The sequence below is a fragment of the Balaenoptera physalus genome, assembly GCF_965194825.1.
Source record: "Balaenoptera physalus genome assembly, chromosome: X".
Lineage (NCBI taxonomy): Eukaryota > Metazoa > Chordata > Mammalia > Artiodactyla > Balaenopteridae > Balaenoptera > Balaenoptera physalus.
In genome coordinates this window covers 104,261,377-104,278,530 of record NC_138903.1, presented here as the reverse complement: position 1 = coordinate 104,278,530, position 17,154 = coordinate 104,261,377, and the positions used below count along the sequence as shown (strand labels likewise).

At 40.8% G+C, this 17,154-nt stretch overlaps 1 protein-coding gene across 7 annotated transcripts in view; it reads right to left on the bottom strand.

Annotated features, from left to right (window-relative positions):
• DOCK11 (dedicator of cytokinesis 11) overlaps positions 1 to 17,154 on the bottom strand; it is a 190,509-nt gene that overhangs the window by 126,845 nt on the left and 46,510 nt on the right. For all 7 annotated transcript variants that reach the window (XM_082445483.1, XM_082445485.1, XM_082445479.1 and 4 more), the window contains exons 7-10: positions 8,370 to 8,504; positions 6,018 to 6,195; positions 5,527 to 5,606; positions 3,797 to 3,880 (exon numbers count right to left, since the gene is read on the bottom strand). In XM_082445483.1, coding sequence (XP_082301609.1) covers positions 3,797 to 3,880; positions 5,527 to 5,606; positions 6,018 to 6,195; positions 8,370 to 8,504 — 477 coding nt within the window. The remainder of the gene's footprint in view (positions 1 to 3,796; positions 3,881 to 5,526; positions 5,607 to 6,017; positions 6,196 to 8,369; positions 8,505 to 17,154) is intronic.

Genomic DNA, 17,154 nt, shown 5'->3' with positions numbered 1-17,154 from the left:
TTGGCCTCCTTGGTTATTTCTCCAGCACACCAAGTATACTCCCACCTCAGGACCTTTGCACTTGGTGTTCCGTCAGGAACCCTCTTCCCCCAAGATATATGCAAGGCTTCCTTCATTTCATTCCTTCATTTCATTCAAGTGTCCAATCAATTGGCATTTCCACAGAAAGACCTTCCTTAATTCCCTATGTAAAACTATATACTCTCTGAAAGTCTCTACTCCCTTTCTTTAATTTCGTTTTCTAACATTATTTTTAATATTTATTTGGTTGTTTATTGTTTGTCTTCCCCACAAAATATTATGTTCCAGGATGGTAGGAATTTTGTTTCTTTCATGAGCTGTGCAGGAGACAAATTTGACATGAATGGATATGGAAGGCAAGAATAACACAATGGCCTCTAACTTGGAAGATTCAGTAGACTGTGATGTTATAAACTTAGATGTGAAATAAAAATGAATAGCAGGTATAGGGGGAGGGTGAAAAGAGGTGATGAGTTCAGCTAGGGATGTGTTGAGTTTGAGGTGATGCAAGTAAGTGGTTGGAAAAATAGGAGAGGTGTGGGTTGGAGATCTGGATTTGGGAATCAGCGGTAACTAGGGTGAGGAGGACAAGGCCGGACCTCTGGGGACCACCTACATTGAAATGATGAACAGAGGGAAAGGCATGTGCTTAGGAAACTGAAAATCCCTGAGCTCAGCTTCTAACAGAGCTGGGAGATGAACCCTGGCTGCCACAGAGATATATTTTTAAAAATTATTGGTATTTCAAAATAAAGTTTAAAAAAAGATATTGGGAGTCAAAGAATTCCTCTCACAGAATCCTCCTCCTCAGCTCACCCGGCTCAGGCGATCTGAGTTCATCTGTTCATTCCAATGGTCTGAACAGACTCACATTCTGTGCACAAATGGGAGGAAAAGTATAGACTGTGGGACAACTTACTATACTTTCGATAAGACCAGAGACAGGGTAGATGGGAAATGACTGGATGAATCCGAGCCGAATATACTGCCAGTATGGAAAACTCAAGCCAAGAAACAAGAATTTTTCTCAACTGCCTGAGTATTTCAAGCCAAAGCAGGTATTGTGCCTGCAGAGTCTTGGATAATTATAGCTGTTCTGACCTTGCCTACATCACTGACAAAATTCTCCTTAAAAGGGCCTAAAATATAATATTCGTACCTGAAAGCACGATTTTCCCCCCAGAGTCTATTTATCTACAAATGTGTGGGACTAGACAGCTCCCTCTTGAACACTTATCTATCTGTGGAGCCAGCGGAGGCAAGTCATTGCCATGGAGATCAATTCTAATTTCCGCCCATTTATCTGCTCTCCTTTCTAGCTTACTCAGACAGTGGAATGTGAAGAGAAGCTGGACTAAACCACCCCAGCCCCCAAATCCTTTCCCTCCTGAGGCCTAAGAGTGCAAATGTTGGGACATATGGCCATCCTCAGTAGTTCAAAGTCGGAGCCACCCCCTTCAGTCAGTGTTTCTTTTCTTTTGTTTTTTGTGTTTTTTAAAATTTTTTGTCTGCCTCTTCTTTGGGGGATGCTTATTAGGCGTGTACATTTTTTATTTTTTTGGCCACGTCACTTGGAATGTGGGATCTTAGCTCCCCAACCAGGGATCGAACCCGTGCCCCCTGCATTGGAAGCACGGAGTCTTAACCACTGGACCGCCAGGGAATTCCCCAGTGTTTCTTTATTCTCTGCGGTCAGTGGAAGAAAACACGTCTCTAAACACTGAACTCTGGCCAAAAGTGACAGCCGATATTATAGGATGACACTGACTACCTAGAAAAGTACTCGACACACACAACCTGGATTTCTCTGTAGTGAAACTGCCTTCCATAACCAACACTGAACTCAATTTTCTGTCAAACTTTCATTGCAACTGTGAATTTTTCTCTCACTGTAGCTCACAGATAAACAACTCAAACATAATATCAGTTCAGTTCCGTGACCACAAAAACACTACACCACAGATTTTTTAAAGACACTAGATTGAGTTTCAACCACAGTCAATTGGCTTCTTTGTATACAATCAAAGAGTCTGACATGCAATTAGAGCCCAATCATGATGGTGAGGGGTGGGATCAAAGGCTCAGACATGCTTGGAATGAGTAAATTTCTGAATGAATATCTTAGAACTAACATTCCCAAGGCCTGCTATACCCTTTTTTTTTTTAATTCATACAACTTACACAAATAATATAATAGTGCTATGGAGGAAAAGGGAGAGGAAACATTTAAAACAAATTTTCCCCAGATAATTTTATTTTCCCATGTGGTGTTTTATTAAGGAAAAACTTTTGCATTATTTATAGACTATATACTTTTTCCATTTCAGACTAAAAACTTTTAGTTAGAAAACTGTATGAAGTGGGGGCTTCCCTGGTGGCGCAGTGGTTAAGAATCCACCTGCCAGTGCAGGGGACACGGGTTCGAGCCCTGGTCTGGGAAGATCCCACATGCCGCAGAGCAACTAAGCCTGTGGCACACAACTACTGAGCCTGCGTTCTAGAGCCCGGGAGCCACAACTACTGAAGCCCGCGCGCCTAGAGCCCGTGCTCCGCAACAAGAGAAGCCACCGCAATGAGAAGCCCGTGCACCACGACGAAGAGCAGCCCCCGCTCGCTGCAACTAGAGAAAGCCCTCGCGCAGCAACGAAGACCCAATGCAGCCAAAAATAAATAAATAAAATAAATAAATTTATTTAAAAAAAAAGATCAGAGGAGGCTCCTCTTTAAAAAAAAAAAAAAAGAAAACTGTATGAAGCAAAAAGAAGTGAAAACAAAATCAGTCTTCCCCAAATTATTTTATATTGTATTGACATTTTCCCTGAGGAAAAAACTGTAATGCTTATATAATGCATACTTTTCTATTAAAAAAATTCCACAGATTTTAATTAGAAATCTCATGTAGAAAAACTGAAAAGAAAACCAAAATATTCATCTTCCCTCAAATAAGTTCATTTTCTTGTGAAATAGTTTCCATTAGGAAAAATATTTGTAATACTTATACAGGGCAGAATTTTTCCATTTTAAAATATCAGCAATTTAATTAGAAAATATCATGGAATTACCTAAATGGGAAAAGAATATGAAAAAGAATAGATACATGTATATGTATAACTGAATCACTGCACTATACACCTGAAACTAACACATTATTAATCAATTATACGCCAATATAAAATAAAAATATTTTTAAAAGGTAAAAAAAAGAAAATATCATGGAATTAAATATTAACTACCTATATATCTTAGTACAAAAAGTGCCTCACTCTCATGAAAGAGATTAAAATACGCATGTGCACATAAACCCGCACTTCCCTGCACCGCTTTCCATTTAAAGTGAGATACGTGAAATTATCCCAGTTCTACAGGCCTACATCAAAAGTGGAAAATAAACATGTCTCATATGACTTGGTGTTCCTTATACTGTAGATATTCACTGCTACTGGATCACAATTGTATTTAATGGGTTAAAAGCACTGAAACCATTGTTAAGGACTCTTTAATTTATCCATTTTGAGGAGTGAGATGAAGTGAAAAGAATATAAAGAACTGAGAGAAAGAAAAAATATATATATATATGTTGTCCCAAACTATTCGTATATACGCTAGTCCTCTTAGTGAAGTTAGCTGTTAAGCTACTTGTTCAAAGTAAGCAAGACAAGTATAAAGCAATAGATATGCCCAGTAGTGCAAAAATCAGTGATTTCAACATTTCAGACATTGTTTATCTGAATAAGCAACTATTCTAGGATTATTTAAAGAAATATATCATTAATACCTGAACTTCCGAGTCAAAAGAAAAGAGGTTCTGTCTTCCATCTCCTCTACTGAGTTTGTTCAGCTGTTCAGTTTCTCTTCCATACTAAAATTAAAACAAACATATATATACACACACACACACACACACAAACACAAAACATTACTTCATTTCCTTCAAAACAGTATTAAATGCCATTTAATTATCTAGTTTATGTGAAACTAGCGATCTGCCACAGCTTCAAAAATATACTATTCTCCATTTCCAAGCACTTAAGGTGGATAAAGAATGCTTGCTGGGCAGAGAGTCACAGTCACCATGACCCATAAATAAGCTATAGATCAGCTTCTTATACTTTCTATATGCCTTTTATAATACCAAGAATACTGTTCAACCCATAGTACAAAAAAAAGAAATACAAGAGACTTTGGATGTAAAAGAGAATAAACGAGAGAAAACACTATCTTTTATATATCCATGGTGCTATCCATGGAATATTCTACACAATTCTGATTCCATCACTTTAGGAAAAACATAATGGGCTCTACGGTCTGGAATGACAAAGACTCAGAAGGGATACATTAAAATCTACAGGGGGGGCTTCCCTGGTGGCGCAGTGGTTGAGAATCTGCCTGCCAGTGCAGGGGACACGGGTTCGAGCCCTGGTCTGGGAAGATCCCACATGCCACGGAGCAACTGGGCCCGTGAGCCACAATTACTGAGCCTGCGCCTCTGGAGCCTGTGCTCCGCAACAAGAGAGGCCGCGATGGTGAGAGGCCCGCGCACCGCGATGAAGAGTGGTCCCCACTTGCCGCAACTAGAGAAAGCCCTCGCACAGAAACGAAGACTCAACACAGTCATAAATAAATAAATAAATAAACAAAAGAACGTGAATTTCTAAAAAAAAAAAAAAAAAAAAAGAGGCTTAGAGTACACACCTGACATTAAAAAAAAAAAAAAAATCTACAGGGGATCATGAGTGCGTTCCTAAATTTTGGAAAACAGCTTTGAAGCTTAAGAGAACGGTAAATTTAAACTAGAAAAAAGTAACATCTAAACCTGTGTAATTTATTAGTTCAGGAAGAGGAATAAAGTAAAAATATAAATAGGTTTGGCAAGAATTTAAATGAAGAAATGGGTCATAACCTTCTAATCTATTATAGTAGAGAGTCCACAGAGTAATATATATAACCTACTAAGATAGGTATGATAATCCCCCTCTACACTTTCAAAACTGGCTCACTTCAAACACCAAAGAGCAGAGTAACTGACACAAACGCTGTCTGTTAACCAAAATCTTTATCTGATGAAATTATTCATATACATATACATAGGCATTCACATATAGAAAGACTATGATTTTCATACAAAACATATACAAATCATTAGATTGAATATCATGTTCAATCTTCATCAAGAGCCCCTTGAATGAAGAATAGTTAAGTGTATGAATGGCATAGAGTAACTGAACTGAATAAGAAGTAGCAGATAAAATTAATAAAGTCACAAAAGTCTAGAAGTACTTCTTGGCATCTAGGGGAAAAAAATAACATTTTCCAAACTGTTAGTTGGCACTTACAGGTCCAGCTTTAGGAGTGTAACTTTTCTTTTACCATCTCTACCTGTTTCACTCATTTGTTGTGGTTTTTAATCTTAGAAACGACATTGCCACATGGAATCCAGCATTCAAACTTTAATAGCTAATCCTGCATTGTCTCAGTTGAAGGCAAGTTGCCATCAGAAAGATGTACCTTCATCAGTTCCGGATGCATGCTCCGTTCCAAACTGGCCATGATGTTCTCGGCTTTTCCTTGGCTGCTAGTTTCATCATCTGCGAATTCATTAAAAGCAGATGTTCTAAACCACGCAGACCATTACTAATCACCTAAGCGGAACATCCTAACTATCTCTCTCTCCCACCCCAACCTCTCCTACTAGATTTATTGCAAAGAATTTTGATTATGAAAGCACAGGGAAAACTCTAATGGACTTTTGAAAATCTGCCATGAATTCTCTATCTGTTTCAGTCTGGTTATATTTCATATGTCAGAGCCCATGTAGCATCAACTCTTAAAAAAAAAAAAAGAAAGAAAAGAAAACCCTATCAACCTCCATAGTCACTTTTAATGAAGAAGTAGGTCAACCTTCAAGATTAAGAGTTCTATATTCACTCTACACAAAGGACATTCCCATGGATTAAAAACAAGGGCTTTACCTCAATGAATCATTTAAAAATTCTGACCTTGTGCTGTCTCTACCGTCTCCTTTTTCTCTTGCACTAAACTGTCGGTATTGATCTGAATAATCTTTTTCAAAGTTATCAACCATTCCTCCATTTCCTGCTCAGTTTCAGCAGCCAGATAATGGCTATACTTATCTAACATCTTGAGTTCAAAAGCATGACGGCGCATTTTGGGGCACTGGAGGGGGAAAAAAAAAGACGTGTTCAGTTAGTTTAGCTGCCCTTTTAATATTAGATTTCATTAGCTTATTTATTTTTACCTCAGCTCAGCACATATGTACGTCAATACTTTCATGAAAGAATTGCTTCTTTCAACAAGGAATAGAAATTCCAAGACGATGAATGACCATGTCAAACATCTTATTTATTCCCCTCAGTACTGAGCACAGCAGTACACGCACAAAGTTGGCATAAAATACTACACGTTGAGTGAGTATTATCATTTAAGGCCTTCTGACATCCTCCACATTTGGATAATCAAACTACCACCATAAAAATAAGCAAATGTTTTACTATTTCCACCCTGCTTAAAGTTTTCCTGGCATATTCATAGATTTTCAAAATCAGCCCTTAAAAACAAGCTTAAATGTGACCTGAAATAAACCTGGTACTTGCTTTATATCACACCATAAAATGCAATATCACTATCTAATTCACTCTGCCATGCAGAATATGAAATGCATCACAGTAGCATAAAAGAAGACTGTAGTTGGGTCATATTAGATTGTGGCTCTCCATAAAAATGATGGAAATGGCCCAGGCTGAATACTAGCACACAAGGAAAATAAAAGCCTCTTCCTTTCCTCAAACACGATGACACCTCTTTTATATTACCACCTTCTCTGTCATGACAAAAGAAATGACACACTCTCCCCCCCTCCCAAATACCTCAGCATTAATTTCAAGAAAGGCTCATGAATCAATAATTTTCCAGCGCATGGTCATCATTCAAGAAGGAACCAAGAAAAGTTCCTCCTTCTCATCTTCAAAGCATAGTAAAGTATGAAATTAAACTGCTGTAGCAAGTCATAAAGATTTATATATTTGAAAATATTTGGGAGGAGGGAATCATAAATAGAGGGGAAAGCAGAGTCTGGGAGCACCAGAAAAGGAGGTCAATCCGGACTAGAGCTAATTGAGAAAATCTAGGAATTGTATGTGCCTTCTTCCTTTCAGTAGATAAGAAAGCTGTCACATATATATATATATATAAAAGAAGGCAACTTCTATTCACATAGATCTTTATATCTTTTATATTTTATGTTTTAAAGTGTTTCTTCACTTGCTCCTCATGACAATCTCATTTGATAAAGCGAGTAGATATTATTAATCCCACTTTACAGTTCTGAAAACTAAGATTCAGGTAGGTTGAGGGTGTTGAACCAACATCTCCTGCCTTCCACTCAATGCAGTGCCCCTTCTTGTCGACCAGGCCACCCCGGCTCTGTAGTAATGGCTCCTATCCCACGGTCAATCAACTTCCTATTTAATCATCTCTCTGCCCTCTGCTTCCCACCCCATCCATGCTAACCCTAATGTCCCTGCCTCCTCAGTAACTCAAATCAGCAAACATTTGTTAAGCCCCTACTGTACGTACAACTCTGCTAATTACTATAAGGGACCCAGACATGAATATGACATGGTCCCTGTAATCCAAAAAGGAACGTGCAGAGCTAAGTACAGTGGTAGCACAGGGGAGGTGGAGCTTAATTCCATGAGGGTGAAGAAGAACACAAAAAATGTTTCACGCCACAAGTCCCATTTGAGCCAAGTCTTAAAAGATAAGATTCAAACAGGAACAGAAGGGGAAGTATATGCCAAGCAGAGAAGCAAATGTAAGAAAGGCACATAGGCGTGAAACTCAGCGGAGTGCTTAGCCTGGTGTGACTAGAGCACAGAATGTGTATGGGGATGCCGGGGGGATGGGGTTAGTAAGGAGAGTAAGGTCAAATCACTGCGGGCCTGCAATGCCCTGGTAAGAGATTTCGAGCTCACTCGGCAAGACAATAAATCAAGAGCCAAAAGGTTTTGAAGAGACAAGTGAAGGACCCCATCTACGTCTTAGGAAGCCGGACGACACATCAGAAGGCAGGAAGGTGAGACTCTAGGCAAGAGAGGATGAAAGGGGGAACCAGAGGAAGACAGTGAGAATGGAAAGAAGGTAAGAGATTCAAGAGGCACTCTGGAGCAGACTCCAAAGGACTGGGTAGACACTTGAATAGTGGCACAGAGGGAGAGTGGGAACTCTGAAGAGGATTCTGAATTGCTAGTATGAATGTTTTGGTGGATGCAGATGTCATTAATCAAGGCAGAAAAATACTGAGGTTCTTAATAGTTGATCAATAACCCTACCTGAACAACATCAATGCAGGCGTCCAAGTAGATGCAACCTTTAGATTCTTTTGAATTTTTCTCATCTTTATAGGAATTGAGAATATACGAACCATCAGGAAGCTGGGTTAAGTAAAAATACCGTCTCTTGAACACCTATGGGGGAAAAACCAGCAGTGACACATTTGTTATGTATACATTGCATTTGAACAAAAAACCTTGAAGGGCTTGCCACACGCATTATATCTGGACAATCTTCAGACAACTTGGGGAAGTCATTAGGAATTACCGTTATCTTGATTTTGTTTTAAGATGGAGAGCTTGAAGTCAAGTGGTTTACTCTCAGTCAAATATCTGGAGAAGAAGTTTTAACACTTTAAAGTTCATAAAGCATTTTTGTATCTGAATCACTATCCATTTTGCTACAGCATCCTTCTCCTATTGAATTGCAAACTGGATTCTTATAATTTCGTTCACCTCACCACAAATCCAAGGGTGTATACACACACACACACACATACACCCTCTATCATACAGTTACATCTCACCTGCACATCTTATTGCACTCACCTATGCTGCTCCAGTGTCCCCACTCCCGAGAGTCCAGCTTATAACACACTCACAGGGAAATACTGAGAGCAATTAGTTGCCACCAGTTGCTGTTCAGCGCCCTGTATGCTGAGATTTGAGTCAAAAGGCCCAATGTGATTGGGCCACGCGTTTGAAATTAGGGATTCACAACAGTTAAGGAGTAGCCTGCTGCTACAAGTCACAGCGAAGCCCACAGGAATGGGGAAAAGGAGGAAAAGACAGCCTGATTCATTTATTCTGCCCCTCTACTCTCCCTTAAAAGACTCTTGGACCTGATGAAGGAGGTGGAAAAGGGGTTAGGCTTAGGATTCAGAGCTCTCTGATGAATCTATGCTTCTTTCAGTAAGCCACAGACCGCAAGCTGTGTTCAGCATTTGTTATAGTAAAATTCCCCTGGTTAAGAGATCTAAAAGCATTTCAGGGCGGGAATGGGAAGACAGACTAGGAAATAGCCTCTTGGTGATCATATTGGAGAAATGCATTCCTATGCATCTTATCTTACTCACAGAAGTCAGCTTTAAGACCTAAGCTAGCCATTTTCAATCACCCATGTGATAATCCAGTATGATCTCTGACTATTTTAAGAACTTTAATTATGGAAAGAGTATTATTTGGCAAGATTATTCTTGAAAACTACTTAACTCCTGGCAAAGTATCTAAAATATCAACAATTCATTTCTCCATGGCATGAGAGTAAGCAAAATATAGAAATAGGTTAAGGGGGCATTTCTTTTAAGGAAAACCAGTAAAAAGAAATCATACGCTTGTAGTTATTTTTGACTTGTTCAAATATCACTGATTTTAGAATGAATGACAAAAATATACCAGTGTGAGGAACACCCTAACAGGTTAGACTGGTTAAACCCACGTTTAAGTTTACTGCAACTATAATGAAGAAATCTAGATTCATATATAAGGAAAATGTTAATCATAACGGTGATCATATATATATGTGTGTATATATATATATATATATATATATATATATTTATGTTTGCTTATTTTCATGACAGTGGTTCGTATCTGTTATTAAATTGATGGAAGCAGAAGACCTAAAATGACATAATGAGCTGATTTCAAATGAACAAAACACCACTTTTTAGAAGTTATCACAATACTTACGTATGACAAAATTTAAAATACATTTTCCAGGCAAAAATTAACATAAAAAATTACAACCAGATTAGAATCTGAACCATGATCAAATCTAAAACTCAAAGTTCATAGATTCAGTGGTATAGTCTGTAGACTCCATTGGCAGAGTCCTTAGCCAGCAACAGAGGAAGGGAAAACACAGAGCAAAACATCTGTGGCACAGAGTCAAATTACAGCCTGCAAAATTTTTTTCATGTACAGCTCCCTCACCAAGCAAAGATGTTTTGTGGCAGCCGCCATTTCCAATATTAGCAAAGCACGATCATCACAATAGAGGTGGAAAGGGATCTGAAATTACAGTAAATCACTTCCTGTAACATTGCAATTATGTCTAAATGTGACACTGAGGTAAGGGAGCTCGTGAACCTGGGGAGAGAGCAGATGCCTGAAAGTCATACGATCTTGATTCTCACCCAGCACTCCTGCTCCCCAGCAGTGAAACTGTCCTCAAGACTCAATTTCTCTCTGTTTCCTCACTTGTAAAATGATGGGATCAGATCAAATGATCTGTAAGATTCTTTTTTTTTTTCATGATCTACAAATAATTTTATTGAAAAGGAACAAATAACACAGCAGCCTTCCCAGCTGGGGGCCACACTCCCCAAGCGATTTCCTACAGGCTTAAAGCACTCAGTTTGCATAGTAAGGACATTTTTTAAAAAATCATTTCTAGAGACAGCAGACTCTGCCCCAACGACAGATCTGTAAGATCTCGAAGACGTCTTCTCATTCTAATATTCTATGATATATGTTGGGTTTCCACTTCTGGGAAGCTTTTAAGGTACTTTTCAAAGAAGAAAGGAGTATCCTAAATCTCATATGGAACCAAAAAGGGAAGTCAGAAACAGGACTTTTTTTTTTTTTTAAGTGGGATGAATATCAGGAGTCCCACTTTTTTTTAATTAATTAATTTATTTATTTATGGCTGTGTTGGGTCTTCGTTTCTGTGCGAGGGCTTTCTCTAGTTGTGGCAAGCGGAGGCCACTCTTCATCGTGGTGCGTGGGCCTCCCACTATCGCGGCCTCTCTTGTTGCGGAGCACAGGCTCCAGACGCGCAGGCTCAGTAGTTGTGGCTCACGGGCCCAGTTGCTCCGCAGCATGTGGGATCCTCCCAGACCAGGGCTCGAACCCGTGTCCCCTGCATTGGCAGGCAGGTTCTCAACCACTGCGCCACCAGGGAAGACCCAGGACTTTTTTTAATGTTGCTATTTAGGGTACCGGTCTACGTGTTTTTTTTTTCCATTTTGAAAAGAAGACAACTGTTAAAATAATGACTATATAGAACAGTGGTAATTACCCTATATCATACCTTTCATCTGAAGGCCTCAAGTCCTTTGTAACCAAGAGCTAATTCTTTTAATGTCACTTGAGGATAAGCATTATTATCCACATTTTACCTAACAGCAAACTGAGAGACCAAGACCTCACTCAAGTTCACACAGACAAGTCGATGGTAGAATTGGAATCAGAATCATAGGACAATGACAAAGAGAATCTTGCCCAAACCTTCCAATGGCTTCCCATCAAGGTTAGAATAAGACCCAAGATCCTTCCCCCATAGCCTGGGATGATGTACAGGCTCTGGCCTTGGATTACCTCTTGGATTTTATTTCTAATTATGCTGCTCCAGCTATAGTGGCTTACCTGCTGTTCCTCAAACAAAAAAGCCTTCTTCGAGCCTTTGCACTTCATGTCCCCTTGGCCTGAAAGCCTCTTGCCCCACATATCCACAGCTTCTTTCAGGTCTTCACTTGAATTTTACCTCCTCCGAGAGGCCTTCTATGACTACCTGCCCTCATGGCGGCACCTTATTTTATCTTTTTCATAGAATGATCACTATCCAAATATATCTTATTCATCTATCTATTTATTTGCTGTCTGTCTCTTTTAAACTGTTAAGGTCCAAGTCTCATCCACTGCTGTAGCCCCAGTACCTGTAACAGCGCCTGGAGAGCAATAAAATTTTGCAAAATGAACGAGGAATGAATGAATAATTCATTCTCCAGTACAGATTCTCCAGCGGTTTCATCGAATAGAACGGTGTTTCGCCCATATTCTTTTTCCTCCTCCGCACCTTTATTATTTTTCCTAGATGGTGAACACAGCTGAAAATTCCCCACCGTACTCAGTGAGAGGCATGGTTCCTAATGAGTGCCCCACTCAGACCACCCAGAAGAATAAAATAGAGAGTTAGCCAAAGGAGATAATTCTCTGGGAACAGGTCCTGCCAAGTCTCCTGAAGGCCCTGAGGTGTCTGGATGACAACTTTTTGAACATTTACCATATGACCCTTTCTGGAGCAGGAACAAAGGCCTTTTGTCACTCGGTTGAATCAAAGATGGAAGGCCAGAAAGTTTGAGCACCTAACATCCTCAAAATGAGGACAGCCTTTTATCATTTTATATAACAAATCTCAAGGGTGTTTACCTACGTGTGTTCCCTAGAGGGTAATTATTTACTGCTAAGTTCTATGAACCAGGAGCCCTGAGAAAGGATGGTCTGAAGGCTTTGGCAAAGTAGGTGGGCCAGGAGCAATGTAGAAATGGGGCGGGGGAAACTTACTTGACTCATGTCTCAGACAGAACAGGAAAAAAGAGGCAGCGAGGAAAAGGAGAAAGCAGGAGAGCAGGAGACACACTGGGTCTCAGAGCTGTTCGAAGCAAAGATGAAAGAAACAATGGGGAAGAAAACCCCACGACTTATCAGAAAATTGAACTGCAGTTAATTATACCAGAATGTCAGGAACGCCATCCTGCTGAATACCCCTACCAGTAGGTTGGCAACCTAATATATCACTCATCACTCTCCACTGTATCATTTTACAGCCCTACCAAGTTTTAATATATTACATAGGTCTACTGTCTGGGAGACTGGTTAAAAATCAAACAGCTTTTCTTTGATAATTCTATCATATCTAGGCACTGGAGATTTTTTAACTATTTAGTTTGAAGCAAAGTCTAAAAGGAGGGGTCTACAATCCACCCTTCTCATTAGAGACAAATTAATTTATCTTTCTTAGAGCATGTCATGGTCCTGCTCAGATTTCCAATGACCCTCAGTTACCCACATGGTAAGGCTCCCATGCCTGATCTGGTATTCAAGGTGCTCTCACAATCCTACTAATAATATAAAATAATAACAATCTGTGACATCTGTGGAGTGCTTACCACGTTACAGTTTCTGGCTAAGTGCTTTTCTCATATTACATCAGTGAATCCTCATAATGACCTCGTGTGGTAAGTACTGCTATCATCTCCATGTTACAGAGGAGAAACTGAGGCACGGGGCAATACCAAAGGACCAAATCAACTCCATCTCCCATGACTACTCAACTTCACCTAACACACTTGTCCTGTACACACTGCCTGCCACCCTCACCTCCTTTCTGATTCCCTTCCTTGGAGGCCCCACCTCCTTCAAGAAGCCTTCTCTGACCCCAGATCACAGTGATCTGGACTCATATAGCACTGGGTCTCTGTACCACCTTGAAACAATACATTATTATTGTGTGTCTCATCTCCCCAAACAGGTTTAAACTCTACATGTTACACCTCTCTTTCTCTCTACCCTCCACAGTGCCAACACCTTGTACTAATAAGGTATTCAAGATATATTTGGTGATGATGAACTCATTGATTCCTAATACTGTCTGGCACATAAGAAGCCCCTAATAAATGGTTTTAAACAGTCACCAATGAATGAGGGAAATGGAAACATAAAAAAAACAAATTAGTGAGAAATCCCTTACCCGGTAAAATGAGTGTAATCCGTTTGTTAGCTGTGACAGACGGACTGGGAGACTTGAGCATGCAGTGTATTAATGTATCAAAAAGAAAAGATTTCCTCTTCTCTTTGTTCCAGTAAACATAGTGACCTTGGCCTCCCAGCAATTATTTTAATATCATCTGTGTTTTCTTAGGTAAAATCCTCTTTTGATTTGTTGTTCTCCCACTGAAGAAGGCCAAAAACCCTCCCGTAACAGTCAAAGAATAAGTGAGAACTTTTAGACTCTGGATATATAACAAATGGCTCTGTTTTGTGCAAAGAAGAAAAATGAAGAAAGAAAGAGAAAGAAGGAAAGAAAGAAAGGAAGGAAGGAAGGAGGGAAGGGAGGGAGGAAGGGAAGGAGGAAGGAAGGGAGGGAGGAAGGAAAGGAGGGCACCGGAAGTGAGTCATACATCAAGCAGTTGAACTTGCAACCCTGATAACATACCCAGACACTTCAATGTTTAATTGCTAAGAACGGGGAGGAGGGAGCTTGAGGAATGTGACCAAATTGAGCCAAGAAGATGCATAAAGGTGGGTGTCCCAATGGGTTGGCCAAGAATCTATAGCAGATTTTTTTTAAATGAAAAACCACCGTCAAGATCAGATTCTTCCTTATTCCATACATCATTATACCCCTTAGGAAAAACAGTTCTAAATACCACGGGAAGGTCATGTCCAATATCAGAGCTATCTAGTCCACACTAAATTCCTTCACTGATATGGAGAGAAGCTGAGAAAAGCAGATGTCTCTAGCAGCTACTTGGGAAAGAGAGCATGGAGGCTTCTGTTAGGACTGGAGTTTCTGCCTGACGGATCATTTATTGTCTATGCTATCTAAAACTTCTCTCCAAAACTTTCCCAGGAGCTGAAGAGTGGCAGTGGGGTATGTTCTCATTATCTAGAAGGTACAAATTGGGGAAATTAATCACCTATGACAAGGCTTGTCTTGTTTTAACATGAACACCGAGAACAAAGCAATTATGAGCTGAGTAAGGTGGTCACCGTGCCCAGACAACCAACAGAGCTTCTGCGAGAGCTGCGTGTGGCCAACAGCCGCCTCCGTGAAAGGACATGCTCGGGCACTGAGAACTGTGACTTGGAGAGTGACACACATCATTAGCAGCTCTCCTGTAGCCTGGGTTCCTCGCGGCTAGTTCTCAGCCGATAATGGGGAAGCTCAGCAAGCACTTCTGGGAAAATAATGACAACTGCAGAAAATGGTGCAAACTATATCTAAACTGACCTAGCTGGCGGAAAGGTGTATACTGGGGAAAATACAAAGGTTTATTCCATAAATACAGGGTCTTCCAATCTTCCAGTATGAAGAACTCAGCTTAGTTCCTTTACCAGCCTCTTTTCCCTAGAGCCCGTCACCATCGACTTGAATGTTCTTGCAAAACTGTCTGGCAGCTAGTTAGGGAGGTTGAACTTTCTAAAGCAGCCCATATACAAATGACTTTGGTTACATTATTCACATCGCATCACAGGTCATGTGGTTGCTTTCTCAAAAGAACTTACAAAGTAGGAGTCTTCTGATTTCCTTTTATCTACTGGACGTTGCGGAGTCTTTTCTAACCCTCTTTCCTCCATTTTTTTCTTTCTAACCTTCTCTCATGATTCTATCTCTTCCTTCCTGGCTATTAGATTGCCTTATTTCTGAGAGTCAAAAGGGCCAGGAAAAGGACTCAGACTTGTTGATAAAAAACAGTGTAGGGGGCCTTCCCTGGTGGCGCAGTTGTTGAGAATCTGCCTGCCAATGCAGGGGACACGGGTTCGAGCCCTGGTCTGGGAAGATCCCACATACCACGGAGCAACTAGGCCCGTGAGCCACAACTACTGAGCCTGCGCATCTGGAGCCTGTGCTCCGCAACGAGAGAGGCCGCGATAATGAGAGGCCCGCGCACCGCGATGAAGAGTGGCCCCCACTTGCCACAACTAGAGAGAAAGCCCTCGCACAGAAACGAAGACCCAACACAGCCATAAAAATAAAATAAATAAATAAATAAATAAATAAATAAAAAAAAAAAAAAAAAAAAAAAAACAGTGTAGGGGCTTCCCTGGTGGCGCAGTGGTTGAGAATCTGCCTGCCAATGCAGGGCACACGGGTTCGAGCCCTGGTCTGGGAAGATCCCACATGCCACGGAGCAGCTGGGCCCGTGAGCCACGGCTACTGAGCCTGCGCGTCTGGAGCCTGTGCTCTGCAACAAGAGAGGCCACAATAGTGAGAGGCCCGCGCACTGCGATGAAGAGTGGCCCCCGCTTGCCGCAACTGGACAAAGCCCTCGCACAGAAACGAAGACCCAACACAGCCAAAAATAAATAAATAAATAAATAAATAATTATTTAAAAAAAAGTGTAAAGTGGTCATGCATGATTTCAAACTTTCCAAAGGACTGATTCTACAGTTTTTAAAATCCAGAAATTTTTAAGTGAATAAAGATCTGTAAACTTACACCTCACTCTAAAAGACAGCAAGCTGTCCTGCTTTAATCCTGTCATCCCCAGAAGGATCTGCAGGCCGGTGTCAAACCACAGCGCATCAAAGAAGTGCAGATAAAACAGGAGGGAAGACGCATGGCTCCCGTAGGCTGTTACTTGCCAATGAGTCATGATTAATACCCAGATCCTTCTGCTGTAGCTTCCCGGTTAGTCTGCTGTGTATTTGCAGGGGCCGTCAACACTTGAATTTCCTAATAGAAATGGCTCTTTGCTCTCAACTCTGCGAGCTCTAGCCCTGTGGTGCTCATTGCTGAAGCCAGCAAAGCTTGTCATCAGTGTGGGCTGGAGTTCCTTGCAGGCAGGGGACTCTGGATGCACCAAAGGTAAAACTGCCACCACGATCAGGAAAGTGACTCAGCCAACAGCATACGTGAATCATCTTCCCATTTGCTTAGGAGAGGCATTAATATGCTTCACTTCAAAGATTTACATGGCAGAAACAGATATGCAGAATTTTTCCTTTCAGAATACCTCATGAACTCTGCAGCCCTTTACTGCAGTTCTTCTGTCTATGCCTGAGCCAATCCAGGCCTGAAGCAGGAAGAATGTGTATGATCCCCCATCCTGTACAGGGCACCTAGGGATACAAGCCTGAGGTCTCCAGTGCACCTCAGTTCACGGGCCTGGATTTCTGCTTTGGCCCTCACTCCAACCTCCAGCCTGACAACTACGAAACTGCCACCTATGCCCAATCCTCCCCCTGCCTTGCTCCATACTCACACGCCCTCTGTTTATGTAGGGAGAGAGAGCACAGTAAACACTGCAAAGTTTCCACGAATTTCAACGATGCTAA